Here is a 23,000-nt window from a genome sequence, read left to right on the forward strand (position 1 = left end):
TTCCTTTTATAAAAGCCTGCTCTCAGTTTCAGTAATTGGCTATCTCCACTGTAGTCTCCACCAGATGCATGTATCACCCCAGACAACTTAGGAGAGACCATCCAGGATAGGGAGAGCCCTAGTCCCATCACTTGTACACAAGAAATATACGTCGCATCTCCTGAATATCACAGGCAACTCCACATACCATCTATGTTATCATTATTTTCTACCAGAGATTCGTCTTCTGTTTTTTCTCCTTCTTCCTCTTCCACATGCACACCTTCCAGGGCATTTCCCAACACACCATTCTCCATTCTAGGAGAACAAAAGGAGAAAGCACTAAAGGTATGATGGCTAGAACCTAACAGTTTTTCTAAGACCGAAAAGCAATCAAGTGCAGAGATTATAAACTTTAAGTATTCATGGAAGAAAAGCAGTGATCAAAACTAATATAAATTAAGGCAGTAAAAGCACTGAAAGACAAAAGCATACCCTTCATCCCACCACCTAAAAAGCACTAATGACTCTTGTCAAAAGGATAAGATCAATATATATTCGCTTTACAATAGGGCCATAATATTTCCCAAGCTTCGCATCCACCCACATTTCTTTAGTTGGCTTTAAAACATTCTGGAAAGACTTTCATGACAAATCAGGATGATCTACAAAATTAGAAAACTTACCAGAACTGAGATTAAATGAGCAACAAAACATTTGCTAGTTCGTTCTCCTTAATAAACTCCAGTGGAAAATACACAACTTTCCAATAGTTAGTTAAGACTACTGGTTTTGGGGCACCTGAGTGGCTCAATCATTAAACATCTGCCTTCAGCTCAGGTGGTGATCCTAGGGTTCTGGGATCAAGCCCTACATTGGGCTCCCTACTCAGCAGGGAGCCTACTTCTCCCTCTCCCACTCCCCCTGCTTGTGTTCCCTCTCTGTGTCTCTGTCAAAAAAAACAAAATCTTTAAAAAAAAATTTTAAAAAGACCACTGGTTTTATTTACTAGACATTTTCATATGCTACTGTTTACAAACTGTCCTTCATTAAGTCCTTGTTAAGGATGACTGTTTTGTGCCGAGAGTGCTTTTAAAAGTTCTCTCTCTTATATTGGACTTTATGGTCCAAAAATAAATTATGACCATTCACCAGCAGAAAAGAACTCTTCTCCTAAAGACCCCAAAAGATGGGGCGCCTGGGTGGCTCAGTCGTTGAGTCTGCCTTCGGCTCAAGTCATGATCCCAGGGTCCTGGGATCGAGCCCCACATCGGGCTCCCTGCTCAGCGGGAAGCCTGCTTCTCCCTCTCTCACTCCCCCTGCTTGTGTTCCCTCTCTCGCTGTGTCTCTTTCTCTCAAATAAATAAATAAAATCTTAAAAAAAAAGACCCCAAAAGTTAAAGCCCAAGCGTAAGTTTAATCTACATCAAGTGCCTTCCAAAACTTCCATCAATACTTCATGTTCCTTCTAAACCCCCTTTCTTAGTAAAAGCAGACTCACCCAGCTCATATGAATCGCAAAGCTAGTAAATAATCTTGGAAAGCAAAGAAACTTATTAAAGTTTTAAATAGACCATTAATGTGATACAAAACACCCTACTTAAAAACAAGTCAGACTGTTGATTTCGGCTCAGGTTATGATCTCAGGGTTGTGAGATGGAGCCCCACATCAGGCTCCAAGCTCAACGGGGAATTTCTGCCGAAGGATTCTCCCCCTCTCCCTCCACCACCCCCCGCCTCCGCTCGATCTCTCTCAAATAAATAAACCTTTAAAGAAACAAAACAAAAAACAAAACAAAAACCCCTGCGGCTTGAAAGACGTACCTTGCCAACTCCAGAAGTGATTTCCCATAGTAAAAGAAGGCTTCTCCACACTCATTAGCAGTCTCTCCATACTTCTTACCTCTACAAAGAGAATAAACATCTAATAAGACCTGAATTAACATTTAATCAAAAATACTTATTTCTAGTTCTCTGAGTTATAAAATGATATTTCTTCAGTGACACATCCTTCTAGGAAACCAATACTCCCCTCTCTTCTTGCTTTCAAGTCAAGTTCAAAGGGACTTTAAAAAACAATGTATGGGGCGCCTGGGTGACTCAATTAAGGGTCCGACCCTTGATCTCAGCTCAGGTCTTGATCTCAGGGCCGTGAGTTCAAAACCCCACATTGTGGGGTGCCTGGGTGGCTGAGTCGTCTGACTTCGGCTCACGTCATCTCAGGGTCCTGGGATTGAGCCCTATATCAGGTTCTGTGCTCAGTGGGGAATCTGCTTTTCCTCTCCCTCTGCCCCTCCTCCCGCTCCTGATCCCTCTCTCTCTCAAATAAATAAAATCTTTAAAAACAAACAACGGGGGTGCACCTGGGTGGCTCAGTCGCTAATGATCCCAGGGTCCTGGGATCGAGCCCCGCATCGGGCTCCCTGCTCAGCGGGAAGCCTGCTTCTCCCTCTCCCTCTGCTGCTCCCCCTGCTTGTGTTCCTGCTCTCACTATCTCCCTCTGTCAAATAAATAAAATCTTTAAAAAAAAAAAAACAAGGGGCGCCTGGGTGACTCCAGTTAAGTGTCTGCCTTCAACTCAGGTCATGATCCCAGGGTCCCAGGATCGAGCCCCGCATCGCATCGGGCTCTCTGCTCAGCAGGGAGCCTGCTTCTCCCTCTCCCTCTGCCTGCTGCTCTGCCTACTTGTGTGCCCTGTGAAATAAATAAAATCTCTTGGGGCGCCTGGGTGGCTCAGTTGATTAAGCGACTGCCTTCGGCTCAGGTCATGATCCCAGGGTCCTGGGATCGAGCCCCACATCGGGCTCCCTGCTCCGCGGGAGGCCTGCTTCTCCCTCTCCCACTCCCCCTGCTTGTGTTTCCTCTCTCGCTGTCTCTCTCTCTCTGTCAATTAAATAAATAAATAAAATCTTTAAAAAAAAAAAAAGAAAGAAAATCTCTTAAAAACAAACAAACAAACAAACATAGCCCCATGTTGGGCTCCAAGCTGGGCATGAAGCCTACTTTAAAAAAAAAAAAAAAAAAAAAAAAGCATGTGGGTGCGTGCACCCGCGCACACACACACAATGTATGAAGTTAATATATTACCTGGTCTTTCTTTCTCTCTCTCTCTCTATATATATGTTCCAAGTGACATCAATTTGCTGCAGTTATAGTATATAATCTCAGAGCCAAACTACATTAATAGGTATTTCTCCTGCTATAACATGAATGTCAGTACAGGCCAGAACAGTTAAAGGACCTTTGGCAGGGACCTAAAGCATGAATGAGGTATATGGAAAGACATCATGTTATTAGATGTAAGAACTTATTCTCTTGAGTCAGACTGCCTGTGTTCGAATCCCACCTCTAAACCTTAACTAGCTGTATAAACTTTATACTCAGTGCCTTAGGTTTCTCATCTATAAAATAGAAATGTTAAGAACTGTTCAAAGATCTATTCTAAGAATTGAATTAATAATGCCTGTGAAAGTATTTAAAACAATGCTTAGAAATACAAACAGCACTATACCTAAGTTTTAGCTATCAATATCTAGACAGGAAAGAGGGAAAGGGAAACAAATCACAAGTGTGATAAATGGAAAGGAGGAGGTACTTTACATAGAGTAAGGAGACTAGTTTTCATGAAGGAAAGGACTGGAAGAAGTCATGCAAAGTCAGGCCAGCTAATGGCCTTTACCGCCTAGTAAGAATAACTAGAGAAACTAAGCACTAAGTATTATGAGGGTCATGTTAAGTATAATCTACTAGATTAGAATAATGCATCTCAAATTTTCCCCCTAAATATCCTTAAATGCAGGACAGTGAAAATACTGATCTCTAGATACCTGGTAAGAAAATAAGCTAAGAAGTATGTTTCTGGTTATTCTTAAAAACTTAGATTTTAGGGGCGCCTGGGTGGCTCAGTCGTTAAGCGTCTGCCTTCGGCTCAGGTCATGATCCCAGGGTCCTGGGATCGAGCCCTGCATTGGGCTCCCTGCTCCGCGGGAGGCCTGCTTCTCCCTCTCCCACTCCCCCTACTTGTGTTCCCTCTCTCACTGTGTCTCTCTGTGTCAAATTAAAAAAAAAAAAAAAAGTCCCAGAACACAGTAGGATGAGTTGGTCACCCTAATTAGTGGTGACTGAAAAACAAACTACCTCACTCAGGAAAAGAAAAAAGTGAGAATACGCGGTGATATGCAAGTCTTATCGTTAGTTACAGGAATAAACTAGCACATGGAAAGCATCCAATTTTTTAAAACTCCACCCCCACCCAAAAGACAACCTTTTAACAAACATATAGCACATCATAGCAAAACACAGTACTTACAAAAGACTAGCTGCTTCCTGGAATGCATTGACAGCTGCTGGAATATCCCCCATCACCAGATGTTTCTGTCCTAAACCCAACAGTTTCTTAGCTTCATTATCCACATCCAGACTGCAAGAAAAGTGGTATTTTTCAAATGTCAAATACTTTTTAAAATCAACGTTTTTTAAATACCTGTTACATTTATAAACCATTGTATTTTAACTTCTTTAAACCTTTGACCACTCCAGCGAGGTTTAGCTAACTCACATTTATCACTATAAAAGCAAAAGAAATCATAAAGCAACATTCACGGGCGCCTGGGTGGCTCAGTTGGTTGAGCGACTGCCTTCGGCTCAGGTCATGATCCTGGAGTCCCTGGATCGAGTCCCACATCGGGCTCCCTGCTCGGCAGGGAGTCTGCTTCTCCCTCTGACCCTCCCCCTCTCATGTGCTGTCTCTCTCATTCTCTCTCTCAAATAAATAAATAAAATCTTTAAAAAAAAAAAAAAAATAAAGCAACATTCAAGAGCTTTACTGGATTTTCTTTAAAAGGTTTATCTACTCACAAAGCCTATATTGTATGTTACTACAAATATTTGCTAATTAAGCAACAAAAAAAAATCATGAAAGAACCATATATTCATACAGCAAGTTGTACTACCTCTAAGAAAAATAAATCAAGAAACATATAGGTAGGGGAGCCTGGGTGGCTCAGTCATTAAGTGTTTGCCTTCAGCTCAGGCCATGACCCCAGGATCCTGGGATCAAGCCCTGCATCGGGCTCCCTGCTCCACGGGAAGCCTGCCTCTCTCTCTCCCCCTACTTGTGTTACCTCTCTCACCGTGTCTCTCTCTGTCAAATAAATAAATAAAATCTTAAAATACAAAACAAAAACAAAGAAAAGAAACATTTAGGTAGACAGGGCAAGACAGTGATCTCAATATAATATGTGGAATTGACATAAATAAACGCAAATAGATGAAATGGAACAGAGTACAAAAACAGATCCACACATACAACCACTTGAAATTTTGACAAAGGTACCAAGACAATTCAATGGGGAAAGAATAATCTTTTCAACAAATGGTGCTGGAATAATTGGATATCCACATGCAAAAAAGTAAACCTCAACCTTATTATCACACCACATACAAAAATTAACTTCAAGTGGATTATAGACTTTAATTTTTATTTATTTATTTATTTATTTGTCAGAGAGAAAGAGCACAAGCAGGGAAGCAGTGGGGGCCCAAGGCAGAGAGAGAAGCAGGCTCCCCACTGAGCCGAGAGCCCGATGCGGGGCTCGATCCCAGGACCCTGGGATTGTGACCTAAGCCGAAGACAGATGCTTACCTGACTGAGCCACCCAGGTATCCCTGGATTATAGACTGAAAACCATAAAACTGGGGCACCTAGCTGGCTCAGTCTGTAGACCATGAGACTCTTAATCTCAGGATTGTTGAGTTTAAGACCCACATTGGCTGTAGAGATAACTTTTTTTTTTTTTTTTGTAGAGCTAACTTTTAAAAATATATATACAGGGGCTCCTGGGTGGCTCAGTTAAGTGTCCAGCTACTCTTGGTTTCAACTCAGGTCATCATTTCATGGGTTGTGGGATCCAGCCCCAAGACAGGCTCCATGCTCAGTGGGGAGTCGGCCTGAAGATTCTTTCCCTCTGCCCCTCTCCGCCACTGGTATGCTCGTACTCTCTCTCCCAAATAAATAAATCTTCGTGTGTGGGTGTGTGTGTGTGTGTGTGAATAGCATATATACGTATATATGCATTTACAAAAAATAGTGAATAAAAACCTGCAGATATTCTGCAGAACAAGGAATAAACAGAATTTAGAATAGTGATTGTCAAGCTAAGTGAACTTAGGAATTATTAGGAAGTTTTTTTAAAAAACACACAAGCCTGAATTCTACCTCAAGCTTAACAAATAAAATCTCTAGGGATGCAACCCATAAATCTACCTTTTGGATAAGCATCCTAGTTAACTATTATGCGTACCTCAGGTTCAGAACCATAGTCATATCAAGAGGGGAAGTTATGTGGAAGTAGATGTGGGCCCAATATAAAATTTAAAACTTTTAAACTAGAATAACATAAAATTGAAAATGGCAACCTTACAAAATAGAGATCTAAATCAGTAGAAGTATTCAAAGAAAGAATAGGTTAGCATTTGCCAGGCATGTAACGAATAAGGAGCAGAACTTTCAATTCTAATATTTTAATCAAATGTGAAAAACCTGGAGACATCATTGTCAGGACTCCATACTTTAAATTACAGACAAGTACCTCAATATTCAGTCTTTTTTTTATTTTCAAGATTTTTTTATTTTTTATTTTCCAAGATTTTATTTATTTGACAGAGAGACACAGCAAGAGAGGGAACACAAGCAGGGGGAGTGGGAGATGGAGCAGCAGGCTTCCCGTGGAGCAGGGAGCCTGACCCGGGGCTCATGACCAGAGCCGAAAGCAGACGTTTAACGACTGAGCCACCCAGGCGCCCCCTCGATATTCAGTCTTAACTGTTATCTATCAAAAATAATACTGCCCTTTGGGGTGCCTGAGTGGCTCAGTCAGTTAAGTCTGCCTTTGGCTCAAGTCACAATTCCAGGGTTCTGGGATCGATCCCTACATCAGGCTCCCTGCTCAACAGGGAGTGTGCTTCTCCCTCCCATCTGCCTACCACTCCCCTGCTTGTGCTTCCCTCTATCAAATAAATAAAGCAAATCTTTAAATAAATAAATAAATAAATAAATAAATAAATAAATACTGCCTTTAAATTATATAGTTCTTAGTTTATGTTCCAGATATAAATCTAACTACTCTGTAAATAATCTTACCTCTCCACTTTATCTGCAGAGGTAGAAGGAGCAGGAGCATCTTCTTCAATCCTGTAATAAAAAATTAAGGGAAAAATAATTAAAAGGAAGGCCATTTTAAGCCTGGAAATTAAATAAAGAAAAATATAAAGCCATAATAGAGCTACCACTTATTAAATGCCCGATAGGATATAAAGATTTTAAAAGTAATATAATATAGGGCGCCTGGGTGGCTCAGTTGGTTAAGCGACTGCCTTCGGCTCAGGTCATGATCCTGGAGTCCCTGGATCGAGTCCCGCATCGGGCTCCCTGCTCAGCAGGGAGTCTGCTTCTCCCTCTGACCCTCCCCCCTCTCATGTGCTTGCTCTCTCTCATTCTCTCTCTCTCAAATAAATAAATAAAAAAATCTTTAAAAAAATAAAAAAATAAAAAAAATAAAAGTAATATAATATATACTATTGGAGCCTGTGTGTGTGTGTATATATATATATATATATATATATATATGTATGTATATATATATATATATATACATATATATATAATCAAATTTAATCTTTACTCATTCAAGTATCTGTTATAAATGCCTATTTGCTAGGCATGAGATATACTACAGTGAACAAAACAGTCACATCCTAGCTTTGAGTTTATGATCAGGTGGAAAAAGCGAAGTATTTGTTATAATACAGCATATGCATTCCTGAAAAACCTCACATTCTGTTAAACTCACTAAAAATAAAGTTTATGTTCTTTAAAAAAAGAAAAAAAAGCAAAGTGTCCAAGAGCATTCAGTTTTCTTGAAAAGGATTTTGTTTTTTTTAAGATTTTATTTATTTATTTGAGAGAGAGAGATCACAAGTAGGCAGACAGGCAGGCAGAGGGAGAAGGAGAGGCAGGCAGAGGGAGAGGGAGAAGCAGGCTCCCCGCTGAGCAGGGAGCCCGATGCGGGGCTCAATCCCAGGACCCTGGGATCATGACCTGAGCTGAAGGCAGATGCTAAACCAAATGAGCCACCCAGGCGCCCCACTTTTGAAAAGTTTTAATAAATATCTTTAAAACATTTCATGGGCGCCTGGGTGGCTCAGTCGGTTGGGCATCTGCCTTTGGCTCGGGTCATTGTACCGGGGTCCTGGGATCTAGCCCCACATCCGGCTCCCTGCTTGGCAAGGGGCCTGCTTCTCCCTCTCCCCCTGCTCCCCCTGCTTGTGCTCTCTGACAAGTGAATAAATAAAATCTTGAAAAAAAATTTGAGGGGCGCCTGGGTGGCTCAGTCGGTTAAGTGTCTGCCTTCAGCTTGGGTCATGATCCCAGAGTCTTGGGATTGAGTCCCAGGTCGGGCTCCCTAATCAGCAGGGAGTCTGCTTCTCTGCCCCTCCCCTGGCTGGTGCTTTCTCACTCTCTTTCTCTCTCAAATAAATAAATAAAATCTTTAGGGGCATCTGGGTGGCTCAGTCGTTAAGTGTCTGCCTTCGGCTCAGGTCATGATCCCAGGGTCCTGGGATCGAGCCCCACATCAGGCCCCCTGCTCGGCGGGAAGCCTGCTTCTCCCTCTCCACTCCCCGATTGTGTTCCCTATGTCTCTCTCTGTCAAATAAATAAAATCTTTAAAAAAAAAAAAAAAAAACTCTTAAAAAAAATTTCATAGTTGTGTTTACTGAAAAGATTTAGAAATAATGACCAACTCTGTAGCAATGAGTACCCCACCCCTAGGCACCCAGACTATACTCCTAAAAATCCATTTCCCACTAAAAGTAACCAAGACTCCATTGAAAAATAATAGATTCTAAGCTTGGGCAGGTCAAGTACAAAGGTGAGTTTGGCTTTCGTGCCAGAAAGCAACGAAGCTATATCTAATATGACTTAGAGTCATGTATACTTACAGTCATGCAAAAACGAATTGTAAAGCAAATATGGGGACTCCAGGGAAAATCAGAACACTTCTTTATATCATTTTTGCAACTTTTCTATAAATTTAACATGTTTCTTAATTTTTTTTTTAAAGATTTTATTTATTTTTTTGACAGAGAGAGACACAGGGAGAGAGGGAACACAAGAAGGGGGAGTGGGAGAAGGAAAAGCAGGCTCCCCGCTGAGCAGGGAGCCCGATGCGCGGCTCGATCCCAGGACCCTGAGACCATGACCTGAGCCGAAGGCAGACGCCTAACGACTGAGCCACCCAGGCGCCCCCCCCACCTTTTTAAAAAAGATTTTATTTATTTGACAGAGAGAGACACAGTGAGAGAGGGAACACAAGCAGGGGGAGAGGGAGAGGGAGAAGCAGGCTCCCCGCTGAGCAGGGAGCCCGACGCGGGGGCTCGATCCCAGGACTCCGGGATCGTGACCTGAGCTGAAGGCAGACGCCTAACAACTGAGCCACCCAGGCGCCCCAACATGTTTCATAATAATGTACAAAAACATTAGGGGCACCTAGGTGGCTCAGTCGGTTGAGCATCCCCACCTCTTGATTTTGGCTAGGGTCATGATCTCATGGTCATGGGATCGCCCTGCATCAGGCTCCAAGCTCATCAGGGAGTCTGCTTGGGATTCTCTCTCCCTCTGCCTCTCCCCCCCAGTCACACCCTCTCTAAAATAAATCTTTCGTAAAAATTTTTTTAAATTGGTAAATAAAGTGAGAAAAATTTACAATACACTTGTATTTGCAATTTCTTTACAACACAGTTGTACTTTAGATAGGTTTAAAGACATGGTTGATTTAAGTTACTATATGGGAACGCTATAGATTGACCCCATGCACTTAGTATTCATTTAAATCCTTGGCATTTTGGGGGGCTCTCTGCTTGGCGGGGAGACTGCTTCTCCCTCTGCCTCCTACTTGTGCTCTCTTTTTCTCTCAAATGAATAAATAAAATCTTTAAAAAATATAAATAAAACAGGGCGCGCCTGGATGGTTCAGTCATTAAGCGTCTGCCTTCGGCTCAGGTCATGATCCCAGGGTCCTGGGATGGAGCCCTGCATCGGGCTCCCTGCTCAGCGGGAAGCCTGCTTCTCCCTCTCCCACTCCCCCTGCTTGTGTTCCCTCTCTCGCTGTGCCTCTCTGTCAAATAAAGAAATAAAATCTAAAAAAAAAAAAAAAAAAAAAATGAATGAATGAATAAATAAATAAATAAATAAAAACAGGGCGCCTGGGTGGCTCAGTTAAGCATCTGCTTTCGGCTTGGATCATGATCTCAGGGTCTGGGGATGGAGCCGCACGTGGGGCTCTCTGCTCAGCAAGGAGTCTGCTTTTCCCTCCGCCTCCCGCTTGTGCTCTCACTCTCTAATGAATAAATAAAACCTTAAAAAAAAAAAATCCTTGTCATTTTTACCTGCCCTTTCATCACTTTTCACATATATCCCAAAGGTAATACCCAGATAAAGCCATATATCATTTGTAAATATGCCCCCAAAGCACGCCAGATCTCAAATGAGATTTGAGCATGCTGTTAATTGGTGAAATAGAGAGGGGCGCCTGGGTGGCCCAGTTGGTTAAGTGTCTGACTCTTGATTTCAGCTCAGGTCTTGATCTCAGGGTTTTGAGTTCAAGCCCTGCGTTGGGCTCCACACTGAGCACAGAGCCTACTTAAAAAACACACAAAACTGGTAAAATGGAGAAAAGTACAGTGGGGAAAGAGGCAACCTTACTACAGGTACTTTACTACCAAGTACTACTCAGAATTGGAATACATACTGCAAGAAAGCTAGAAGTATGAGAACAGAAGCTATAGAAGATAAAAGGGATCTCCTATGTGGACAATTACTGAAAACTCTCCACAGGTTAAAAACAACACAAATAGAATGGAGTCTATTAGTTTTCTACAACTGGGCTTTCTTCTTGTTTAGCTATAACAAATTTATGAAAAGAGATAACGCATGCAATATGTACAAAAACAAATGATCAATGAAAAAACAGCTTATTCAATTCAATAAATATTAAATCTAATAGACATTTTAATTTTAGTACCTACTGTGTGCACTGGAGACAGACAGTCTCCAACCAAACAGTTAAAAAAGCAGAGGGGACAGGGGGCATCTGTCTGGCTCAGTCGGTAGAGCAAGGGACTCTTGATCTCGGGGGTTGTGAGTTCAAGCCCCACCTTGGGTGTAGAGATCACTAAAAAAAACAAATAAACTTAAAAAAAAAAAGTAGAGGGGACAGCTTGTTTAGAAACACAGAGAAAGGCAGACGCGATTAAATGACACGTGAGGATTAACTATACTGGAGTCTCAGTCCCAGAACATGCTTTAAAGACAAAAATATATTTTTTTTTAAAGTTGTCATGGGGTGCCTGGGTGGCTCAGTCGTTGAGCGTCTGCCTTCAGCTCAGGTCATGATCCCAGGGTTCTGGGATCAAGCCCCGCATCGGGCTCCCTGCTCCGTGAGGAGCCTTCTCCCTCTCCCTCTGCTTGTGTTCCCTCTCTCGCTGTGTCTCTGTCAAATAAATAAATAAAATCTTAAAAAAAAAAAAAAAGTTCAGTTACTTTCAGCAGAATCCAAAATCTTTGCTTCGAACCCCTAATCCTTTTGTGAATATTATATTGGTCAACAAGTTTGATGAAAAACCCTGAAGAATGGGGAAAAAACTGGGTTGAAAATAAGCAGAGACTTCATAGCTAGAGCCACAGGGATGAAGCACAGTTTAAAAGGCAGTACACTTCAGGGGCGTCTGGGTGGCCCAGTCATTAAGCGTCCATCTGCCTTCAGCTCAGGTCATGGTCCCAGAGTCCTGGGATCGAGTCCCGCATCGGGCTCCCTGCTCAGCGGGAAGCCTGCTTCTCCCTCCCTCCCTCCCCCACTCCCTCTGCTTGTGTTCTCTCTCGCTGTCTCTGTCAAATAAATAAATAAAAATCCTTAAAATAAAAAATAAAAAAATAAAAGGCAGTACTTCTAGCTGCAGGTGAAGCACATAATCTGCCCAGAAACCTGGAATGATGGCCTTGGATCCTTATCTACAAACACTTTCTGTAATAGCCTGTTATGTTCAAATAGCTTCACTAAGGGGTTATTTTGGCCAGATTCTAACACAAGCTTCTCAAATTACCTGTGGTTAAAGGACCAGATTTTTTATTTCCAGTGTACAACAGATTTTTTTTTAAACAATCACTCCTTGCTGTTTTTATTTTTTTTAGTAATCCCTACACCCAACATGGGGCTCGAACTCACAACCCCAAGATCAAGAGTCACATGCTCCACCAACTGAGCCAGCCAGGTACCCCATCAGATGAATTTTTATTAAATAATGCATACTCCAAATTTTTATACTTATCTCTTTGTAGACCAGTAACAAACAGTTCACAAACCACTATTAGTCTACGGACCACCAATACTAGTCTACAGACCACACAATGTGGTAGTAACATAAATGTCCAAATAGAATATAAGCACTAAAAATGCTGTATATACACGCTACAAATATTGAGGCACTCTAGCGGCAACAAAAATACAATGTTTTATACCCCACACAGATGAGGGGTGAGGTGCACTGCTATGTAACTTTCACTATTAGCCATGAGGGAAGTTAACAGGTACCAGATTCACCCTCCCACCTCAAACAACTAAAAAAAATGGCCAAGAACATAAAACATCAGTTTTCAAACACTGAACAGCTAGTAGCACAGGACATTGATCTAAGGGAAACAAATGAGGTAAGTCCCATAACTGTCCCCAACTTACTGCTTAGAGAATTTTGTCCATAGCACAGAGGAACTCAAAAGGAGTCTGTCTCATAAAATTGAGACAAGAGTCTGGGGTTTGGAGAGGCCTAGGTGGCTAGAATTTACAGAACAGAATGGAGAAGAGATAGCAAGCTCCAGATACCTGCAGAAGGTTCCCTTCAGTCTTTGACTAACTACTGATCAGCTTCTACATGAGAAAACAACTGAGGCCTACGTAAGAGTTATTAGAAAAGCAAAGATGAAACAATCTTCAGAGATCACAAAGGGTCTAAAATAACTCACGTTCCCAATAGTCAGGGTAGAAATACCTGTACCACACGGCAAGTACCGTTTAGTAACAGAGTTAAGTTCCAGGCCTGCCTAACAAAACTTAAAGGCAATCCTCAAAAGGACTGAACTATTTCCAAGTAACTGCATCCCAACATCAAAATATATTCAATTTTTGCACTCAGCAATAAACCACACAATGTCTGATAAGTTATGTAAGTAAAAAAATTATCAGGCAAACAAAGAAGCAGGAAATTGAAATCCATAGTGAAAAAAAGGTCATCAATAGAAACAGACCCAGAAAGGACACAGATGATAAAATTAGACAAGGACATTAAGGCAATTATTTTAAATGCAGTCCACATGTTCAAGAATGTAAAGGAAAGCATGAGCATGAGAAAAATAAAAGGTATTTAAAAAAAAAAGTAAAGACTCAAATCACACTTCTGAAGACAAAAATACACTTGATAGGATCAATCAGACTCGGAAGAAAATTACTAGAAAAAAAATTTTTTTTTGTGACAGGGATACAGCAAGAGAGGGAACACAAGCAGAGGGAGTGGGAGAGGGAGAAGCAGGCTTCCCACAGAGCAGGGAGCCCGATGTGGGGCTAACCTGAGCCTAAGGCAGACGCTTAACGACTGAGCCACCCAGGCACCCGAAAATTACTAGAAATTTAAAGACAGCAGTGGAAACTCCAAAATGAAAACACAAAGACTTTAAAAATAAATAAATAAATAAATAAATAGAACTTCGGGGAGCCTGGGTGGCTCTGTCAGTAAAGTGACCGACAAATCTCTCTTGCTTTCAGCTCAAGTCATGATCCCAAGGTCCTGAGACTGAGCCCCATGGTGGGCTCCACACTCATTGTGGAGTCTGCTTGAGGTTCTCCCTCTCTCACTGTCCTTCCCCTCTTCTCTTTCTAAAATACTTTTTTTTTTTTTTTTAGATTTTATTTATTTGACAGAGAGAGACACAGCGAGAGAGGGAACACAAGCAGGCGGAGTGGGAGAGGGAGAAGCAGGCTCCCTGCGGAGCAGTAAGCCCGATGCGGGGCTCGATTCCAGGACCCTGGGACCACGCCCTGAGCCGAAGGCAGACGCTCAACCGACTGAGCCACCCAGGCAATAAATACTTTTTTAAAAATAGAACTGCATGAGTCTGAAACACTAAGCAGACTAACATACATGTGGACTGGGGTCCCTGAAGGGATAGAGGTGGGAAAGGAAATATTTAAAGGGCTGGAGGAAAGTATTTAAAGAAATGATGGCAGGGACGCCTGGGTGGCTCAGTCGTTAATCGTCTGCCTTCGGCTCAGGTCATGATTCCAGAGTCCTGGGACAAGCCCCATATTGGGCTCCCTGCTCGGTGCGGAGCCTGTTTCTCCCTCTGCCTGCCACTCCCCTTGCTTGTGCTCTGTGAAATAAATAAATAAAATCTTTAAAAAAAAAAAAAAACAAAGAAATGATGACAGAGGCACCACGGTGGCTCAGCTGGTTAAGCGTCTGGGCTCAAGTTGTGGTCCCGAAGGCCCTGGGGTCTGGCCCCACATTGGGCTCCCTGCTCAGTGGGGAGTCCACTTCTCCCTCTCCCTTTGCCCCTCCCCGTGCTCATGCCCTCCCTCTCTCTCAAATAAATAAAATCTTAAAAAAAAAAAATGAGGGGTGCCTGGGTGGGTCAGCCTGTCAGTGTGTTAAGTGTCTGCCTTCAGCTCAGGTCATGATCCCAGCGTCCTGGGATTGAGCCCTGCATCGGGCTCCCCGCTCAGTGCAGAGTCTCCTTCTCCTTCTCTCCCTTCCTGCTCGTGCTCTAATAAATAAAATCTTAAAAAAAAAAAAAAAAATGAAATGATGGCAAAAACAAAACACCATAAAAATAATAATAAATTTTAAAAACGAATGATGGGGGCGCCTGGGTGGCTCAGTTGGTTAAGCAACTGCCTTCGGCTCAGGTCATGATCCTAAAGTCCTGGGATCGAGTCCCACATCGGGCTCCCTGCTCAGCGGGGAGTCTGCTTCTCCCTCTGATCCTCCCCCTCTCATGCTCTCTGTCTCCCATTCTCTCTCTCAGATAAATAAATAAAATCTTTAAAAAAAAAAAAAAAAAGAACGATGGCAGAAACCTTGCCGATTTTGATAAGTATAAATCCACAGATCCAAAAATCAACAAACCCAAAGCAAAAGAATCATGAAGAAAAATACACCAAAGTATTTAATTGTCAATTTGCTGAAAACCAGTGATAGATAAAAAATCACAGGGGCACCTCGCTGGCTCAGTCAGTAGAACATCTGACTTGATCTCAGGGTGGTGAGTTCAAGCCCCATGTTGGGCATGAAGCCTACTTAAAAAAAAAAAAAAAGATATAAAATCAGGCAAAGGAAAAAGATACTTATATAATCATAGTAACAAATATAAGAATGATAGCCAACTTCTTGTTATAAACAATGCAAGCCAGAAGATAGTAAAGCAGTATTTTTAAAATACTGAAAGAAATTATCAACCTATTCTATAGCTAATGAAGTTAATCCTTCAAATATAAGAAATAAATCTTCTTCTTTTCCTGTAAAAGAGAGGATTCACCACCAATAGGCAATTATGAGAAAAAAAGGAAATCTAGGCAGAGAGAGACGCCTAGGTGGCTCAGTCGGTTAAATGTCTGCCCTAGGCTCAGGTCATGACCCCAGGGACCTGGGATGGAGTCCCATATCAGACTCCCTGCTGCTTGTGCTGACAAGTTCTTGAAAAAAAAAGGAAACCTAGGCACAAAGAAAGTAATACCAGGTAGAATGTGGATCTACATATAAAGCATTGACAATGGTAAATGAGGGCAAATATAAAACATTCTTTTATTTTTTTAATCTGGTTTTTTGAACTTTAATGAACATTTGGTTCATTTCTAGTTTTTGGCAATTATGACAGCTGATGTGAACATTGCTGTGTACATATTCTGGTGGACAGCTGCACATTTCTTTTTAGTACAAACTGAAAAGTGAATCAAGTTATAGGTGTTTTAGGGGTGCCTGGGTGGCTCAGTCGTTAAGCGTCTGCCTTTGGCTCAGGTCGTGATCCCAGGGTCCTGGGATCGAGCCCCGCATCAGGCTCCCTGCTCAGCAGGGAGTCTGCTTCTCCCTCCCCCACGCCCCCTGCTTGTGTTCCCTCTCTTGCTGTCTCTCTCAATGTCAAATAAATAAAATCTTAAAAAAAAAAAGTTATAGGTGTTTTAAAGATTTTAGAAGCAAAAACAAGCATTCCCAAAGTTATTAACATAAATATTTTAGCAATAAAATCACATATGGAAACATTTCTAAATAACTGGTTTTTAAAAAGCTTTATCCAGGGCGCCTGGGTGGCTCAGTTGGTTAAGCGACTGCCTTCGGCTCAGGTCATGATCCTGGAGTCCCTGGATCGAGTCCCACATCGGGCTCCCTGCTCGGCAGGGAGTCTGCTTCTCCCTCTGACCCTCCCCCTTCTCATGTGCTCTCTCTCATTCTCTCTCTCTCAAATAAATAAATAAAATCTTTAAAAAAATAAAAAATAAAAAGCTTTATCCATTGGGGCGCCTGGGTGGCTCAGTTGGTTAAGCGACTGCCTTCGGCTCAGGTCATGATCCTGGAGTCCCCTGACCCTCCCCCACCTCATGTGCTCTCTCTCCCTCATTCTCTCTCTCAAATAAATAAATAAAATCTTAAAAAAAAAAAAAAAAGCTTTCTCCATAGCATGCTTCTTTTGAAAAGCAGTTACTTAAAATACCCACTTTATCTTAGGGCACCTGGCTGGCTCAGCTGGTAGAACGTGTAACTCCTGATCTCCAGGTGGTGAGTTCAAGCCCCATGCTGGGCACAGAGCTTACTTTAAAAACAAAAAACTGGGGCGTCTGCCTTCAGCTCAGGTCATGATCCCAGGGTCCTGGTACTGAGCCCCACATCGGGCTCCCTGTATGGCGGGGAGCCTGCTTCTCCCTCTCCTTCTACTGTTCCCCCTGCTTGTGCTCTCTCGCTCTGTCAAATAAATAAATAAATAAAATCTTAAAAAAAAAAAACTTTATCTTGAACAGATTGTTTATTTTCAGACATCTGCTAGTGGGTTTACTACTGACAACCATTGTTTTCAACCTCCTAATGTGTTTAACAAAGAGCTAGGAGTACAAGCTATAAATATGTGTCAATTCTGCTGTTCTCTTGCTATTTGTTTATCCTTGCATTATCACCTTCAATTCACCATTTCTAAGCAGGAATCTTTTAAACATTGTCCATTTTGGTTTTTTGTTTTGATTTTTTTAAGATTTTATTTATTTGACAGAGAGGGGCACCTGGGTGGCTCAGATGGTTAGGCGTCTGCCTTCAGCTCAGGTCATGATCCCAGGGTCCTGGGATTGAGTCCCGCGCATCGGGCTCCCTGCTAGGCGGGGAGCCTGCTTCTCCCTATGCCTCTCTCTCTCTGACTCTCATGAATAAATAAAAAAATAAAAAATAAAAAAACATTATTTTAATTTGACAGAGAGAGAGACAGCGAGAGCAGGAACACAAGCAGGGGGAGTGGGAGAGGGAGAAGCAGGCTTCCTGCCGAGCAGGGAGCCCGATGTGGGACTTGATCCGAAGGCAGACACTTAACAACTGAGCCACCCAGGCACCCACATTGTCCATTTTGTAAGAGCTAGCTGAAACTGGAAAAAAAAGTCTTACCTAAGCTTATTGTGGCTATCATTTAGCAGTATATACAAATATTGGATCATTATGTTGCACACCTGAAACTACTGTCAATTTTATCTCATTTTTAAAAATCCCGGGGTGCCTGGGTGGCTCAGTCGTTAAGCGTCTGCCCTCGACTCAGGTCATGATTCCAGAGTCCTGGGATCAAGTTCTGCATTGGGATCTCTGCTAGGCGGGAAGCCTGCTTCTCCCTCTCCTACTCCCCCTGCTTGCGTTCCCTCTCTCGCTGTCTCGCTGTCGAATAAATAAATAAAATGAAAGAAAGAAAGAGAGAGAGAGAGGAAGAAAAGAAAGAAAGAAAGAAGAAAGAAAGAAAGAAGAAAGAAAGAAAGAAAGAAGAAAGAAAGAAGGAAGGAAGAAAAGGAAAGGAAAGGAAAGGAAAGGAAAGGAAAGGAAAGGAAAGGAAAGGAAAGAAAAGAAAGATCCTAATGTTTAGGGGCGCCTGGGTGGCTGAGTCAGTTAAGCATCTGCCCTGGGCTCAGGTCATAATCCCAGAGGTCCTGGGATAGAGCCCTGCATCAGGCTCCCTGCTCAGCGGAAAGCCCGCTTCTCCCTCTCCCTCTGCCTGCCACTCCCCCTGCTGTGTGCTCTTTCTGTCAAAGAAATAAATAAAATCTTTAAAAAAAAAAAAAAAGAAATCATAATGTTTAAAAATAAATCATCAATAATGCAACTGTCATAGTGTCAATCTCTGTATCATTATTAAAGCTTAATTCTTCCCTATTTTGGAGAACACTTCCTTAAACTGTAACGTAAATTCCAAGAACTGGACTTTATCTTTCTAACTTTCCTTGTCCCGCATTCCATCAGAAGATGTAACAAGGAGCAAGGCTGGATGGCTGTGTACAGGAGCCAGATTTTTCTGTTTAACGCCACCTAAGGCTTTAAATTTTTATTCTGATGTGAGTCACTGAAGGTGTAACATGATCAATTTATTTTTTATATACTCTAATTGTAGTATAAAAGATAATTTGAAGTAGATAAAATTACAAACAAGAAAATCAGTAAAAACATTATAAAAATAACATTGTAGGGGCACCTGAGTGGCTCAGTCGCATAAGTGGCCAACTCTTGGTTTCAACTCAGGTCATTTTCTCGAGATCATGAGATCAGGCCCAGTGTTGGGCTCTGCTTCAGATTCTCTCTTCCTCTTCCTCCAGCTCTCACCGCCTGTGAGCTCTTTCTCTCTCAAATAAATAAAATCTTTTTTTTTCTTTCCCATACAGGTTTGCTTTTATTTCCACACTCAGCCCATTGAGAGAAGCTGGCACAACCTGAATGGTGCCAGGACACCAAGGTGTGCTGCTTCCCTGAGGCGCCTGGGACACAGCCATGCCAGCCCGTGCACACAGGGCAGGATCTTTTTTTTAAAATACCTTTAAAAAAATAACATTGTAAAGCACTCACCAGTGATAAATTTACTCCCACTGTTTGTGGCCTAGACAAGTAAAAAGGGCCTGAACTAAGGTAGTACTGTAATCTGAGGTAGTAATCTGAGGAAGAGATGGACTAAAGCAGTGGTTCTCAAACTTCAGTCAACCTGGGAATTACTTGGAGAATATGTTAAATGCTAAGTGAAGTAAGTCAGAGAAAAATACCATATTCCACTCGTATGTGGAATTTAACAAAACAAAACAAATAAAAAGACAAAAAAAAACAGACTCTTAAGAGAACAAACTGATTGGTTACCAGAGGAGAGGTGGGTGGGAGGATGGGTGAAATAGGTGAAGGGGATTAAGATAAGTACACTAATCATGATGAGCACTGAGTAATGTATAGAATTGTTGAATCACTATACTGTATACCAGAAACTAATATAATACCGTATGTTAATTATACTGAAATTAAAATTTTTTAAGTAAAAGAAATTTACCCTACAGATATACTAGTCCATCATTTATTACAAGGTTATTCACTGTAGTGCTAATTGTAATAACACAATACTAGAAACAACTCACATGTCTATCATTAGGGAAGGTGTTGAGACAGCCACAGAATAGAACACAAGGCAGCCATAAAAAAAATTAAGGAAACTGCACCCTGATGAGGAATGATCTTCAAGATATATTGCTAAATGCTCAGAAATGTGTCAAGTAGGCTACCATTTATACAACAATGTAGAATTAATAACTACATACTGTTTGCTTCTATATGCATAAGGTTGTCATTGAGGGATACATAATAAATTCCTAACACTGGTTCACTCTGAGAAGAAAAACTATGTGACTAGAAAGTAAAGGGTAGAGGGACATTTCACTATATAACCAACATTCTGGATTTTAAATCAGGAATGTATTTTCTAGTCAAAAAAATAATTAAGATACTTTTTAAAAATCAGATACCTGCCAGTATGGCCTCACCTCACACAATCAGCTTAAGTTAAATAGTGACCACTCACTTTAAGGGAGGAGAATTTACTACAATCCCTATCACTTCACTTATTCCTATTTGGCCCTCTAGACTTAACATTTCTAAGCCCTGTTATAGAATACCACGCTACTAAATATTGGTGACTGTTTGAAAATTAGAAAAGGAAAGAGTCCAGAACTTTTATTTCTGAGTTTGGGAAACCTGAGTGCTATCCAATCAAAATAAGGTGAAAATTGGAGGACTTACGTATTAAGACAAGTTGATTTTGAGGAGCTTATGAAAAACTAAATGGTTAACATTCAATAGAGAATTCAGAGCAAACATCTGACTGCCAAACATAACACATGCAGTACCTATTCGTTTTCGTTTAATCCTCTCACAAACCTTGTGGCAGATGGCAATGCTCCTATTTTACAGAGAAATAACTTAATTACACAGGTGATTTGGTAACGTATATGACACCAACCCATTTCATACTATACTTAAATCGCCTATTGACTTTCTGTACTGCGCAAGAAGATTAAGCTCTAAGGAAAAAATCCTATCTACCTTATTCTAGCTGTATCCTAGCACCATGCTCAAGGCCTGGCACCTAATCACTATTTGTTAAAATAAGTGACCAATCCTGAATCACTAGGGTAGGATTAGGGCAAGTGACTTTGCCCTGTGAGGTGCCTGTTTCATCAACTATAATTAATAGTACCTATCTCACAGGATTTGTTTTAAAAATTAAACAAGAAAGTTCACAAAGCACTTCATTCAATGTTTGATATATAATGAATCAATAGCAATTATTAACAATGAAACAAAGAAATGCAGGTAATATCAAAGGAAAACAAAATCAGGAGGGGGTGACTGGTATGATTCAGGAAAAAGGTTAAGAACTAATTAGAAAGCTAAGAAGAAAGACTAATTTAGCATACAGATAATCAACGATTACTTTTAGCAATGTTATTTAGATGGCATGAAGGGAAAGAAGCCAGACTGATACAAACTGAACAAATGGTATACTCAGTACACACCCGCCCTATTAGATTATGATCTGATGACCAGAAACTGAGCCTGAATTCATCTGTGTATCTCTAAAACCTAACACATTAAATATATATTAAATACATTTGCTAAATGGTTAAGCAAACAGAAGGGAAGAAAAGGGGATCTAGGAAGGCATATTCTTGTCTAAAGAAGTTTGACTATGAAGTTAAAGAAGCAAAAACAGTAGCTAAACAGAGATATATGATGGAGGAATGGTTTTTAAATGCATCCATTTTAGGATGTTTAAATGCAGAGGAGACTGCTATCTGAGGGGGAAAAAGAGGAAGCACCAAGAGACCAAACAGGTAGTTGCTGCTGGACAACTAGATATGGAGGGTGGGTGGGAAGCAAATCTCCAATTATTATCTTCAAGATATTTTTGAACATAAACCCTCTATGAAGAAAGTATTCTATATTCAAGAGTTTTCTTCCTTAAGTTCCCTAAGAGGTCTCAACCCTCTAACCATTTATTCTGTATCTGCTATAGCCAAGCAGCTGAATGAACATCCTAAGAAAACATACAAGAGCACCGAATGGACTCACTTTAAATTCTTGCCACAAACATAAAACAGGGACAACACTGGCAATCCTACCACACATCCTGTAGAATTTTTTTTTTCATAAATATTTTTTCCATGTCTCCAAAATGACTGTTTCTTCTTCAAATCTCCTACACCCTACCACACTCCCCCTTACTCCTAACCTTGCCTCACACTTCATGGAACAGAAACAATTACAACAGGCCTTCCTTCACCACACCAAAACTACCAACCTGTTTGCATGTGTACCCCTATTCTCTGCTATCCTTATTTCTATGAATAAAGTTTCCATGCTAGAATCTTCATATAGCTGGTCCCTTGCCATTCATATGTCATAGAGGCAATCCCTGACCATGCAATCTAAATTAATCACCCAGTTACTTTCGGGGGGCGCGTGGGTGGCTCAGTCGTTAAGCGTCTTGCCTTCGGCTCAGGTCATGATCCCAGGGTCCTGGGATTGAGCCCCTGCATCAGGCTCCCTGCTCTGCAGGAAGCCTGCTCCTCCCTCTCCCACTCCCCCTGCTTGTGTTCCCTCTCTCACTGTGTCTCTCTCTGTCAAATAAATAAATAAAAATCTTAAAAAAAAAAAAATCACCCAGTTACTTTCATCTTAAAATGGGTCAATTAAGATAAACATCTGCACAGGGACGCCTGGGTGGCTCAGTCCTTAAGCGTCTGCCTTCAACTCAGGTCATGATCCCAGGGTCCTGGGATCGAGCCCCACATCAGGCTCCCTGCTCTGCGGGAAGCCTGCTTCTCCCTCTCCCACCCCCCCTGCTTGTGTTCCCTCTCTGGCTGTCTTTCTGTCAAATAAATAAAACCTTTAAAAAAAAAAAAAAAGATAAACATCTGCACAACACTTTATCACTAACATTCTCTAATCTATGTACAGTCTATAGCCCAGTAGTAGAAACTTCATCTGAGAAGAGGGACCTCCTCTGTCTCCTTAACTGTGGTACCTCTAGTAACTAAAACAAATGTTCAGTATATATAGGGGAAATACGCTTATAACCTGGGAGACAAGAAAACTGCTTCACAAAATTTTCCTAAAAGAATGAATCTCAGGGGTGCCTGGGTGGCTCAGTCAGTTAAGGGTCTGCCTTCAGCTCAGGTCATGATCCCGGGAGACTGCTTCTCCCCCTCCCTCTGCCTGCAGCTCCCCTTGCTTGTGCTCTCTCTCGTCAAATGAATAAAATCTTAAAAAAAAAAAAAAAAAGAAAGAAAAAGAAAAAGAAAAAGAAGGAATCTCAGTTAACTTACAGAATCTCCCCCACCATGGCCACCACGAGAAACAGGAAACCAAGGCCC

The 23,000-nt window shown here is 41.4% G+C and overlaps 1 protein-coding gene across 3 annotated transcripts in view; it reads right to left on the reverse strand.

Annotated features, from left to right (window-relative positions):
• Positions 1-23,000, reverse strand: part of NASP (nuclear autoantigenic sperm protein) — a 42,188-nt gene that overhangs the window by 10,682 nt on the left and 8,506 nt on the right. For 2 of the 3 annotated variants that reach the window (XM_036068594.2, XM_036068599.2), the window contains exons 2-6: positions 11,065-11,210; positions 7,121-7,171; positions 4,289-4,399; positions 1,804-1,884; positions 188-297 (exon numbers count right to left, since the gene is read on the reverse strand). In XM_036068594.2, coding sequence (XP_035924487.1) covers positions 188-297; positions 1,804-1,884; positions 4,289-4,399; positions 7,121-7,171; positions 11,065-11,129 — 418 coding nt within the window. In that variant the 5' untranslated portion in view covers positions 11,130-11,210. The remainder of the gene's footprint in view (positions 1-187; positions 298-1,803; positions 1,885-4,288; positions 4,400-7,120; positions 7,172-11,064; positions 11,211-23,000) is intronic. The other variant, XM_036068595.2, reaches the window with a different exon arrangement.

This window comes from Halichoerus grypus, chromosome 5 (genome assembly GCF_964656455.1).
Source record: "Halichoerus grypus chromosome 5, mHalGry1.hap1.1, whole genome shotgun sequence".
NCBI lineage: Eukaryota > Metazoa > Chordata > Mammalia > Carnivora > Phocidae > Halichoerus > Halichoerus grypus.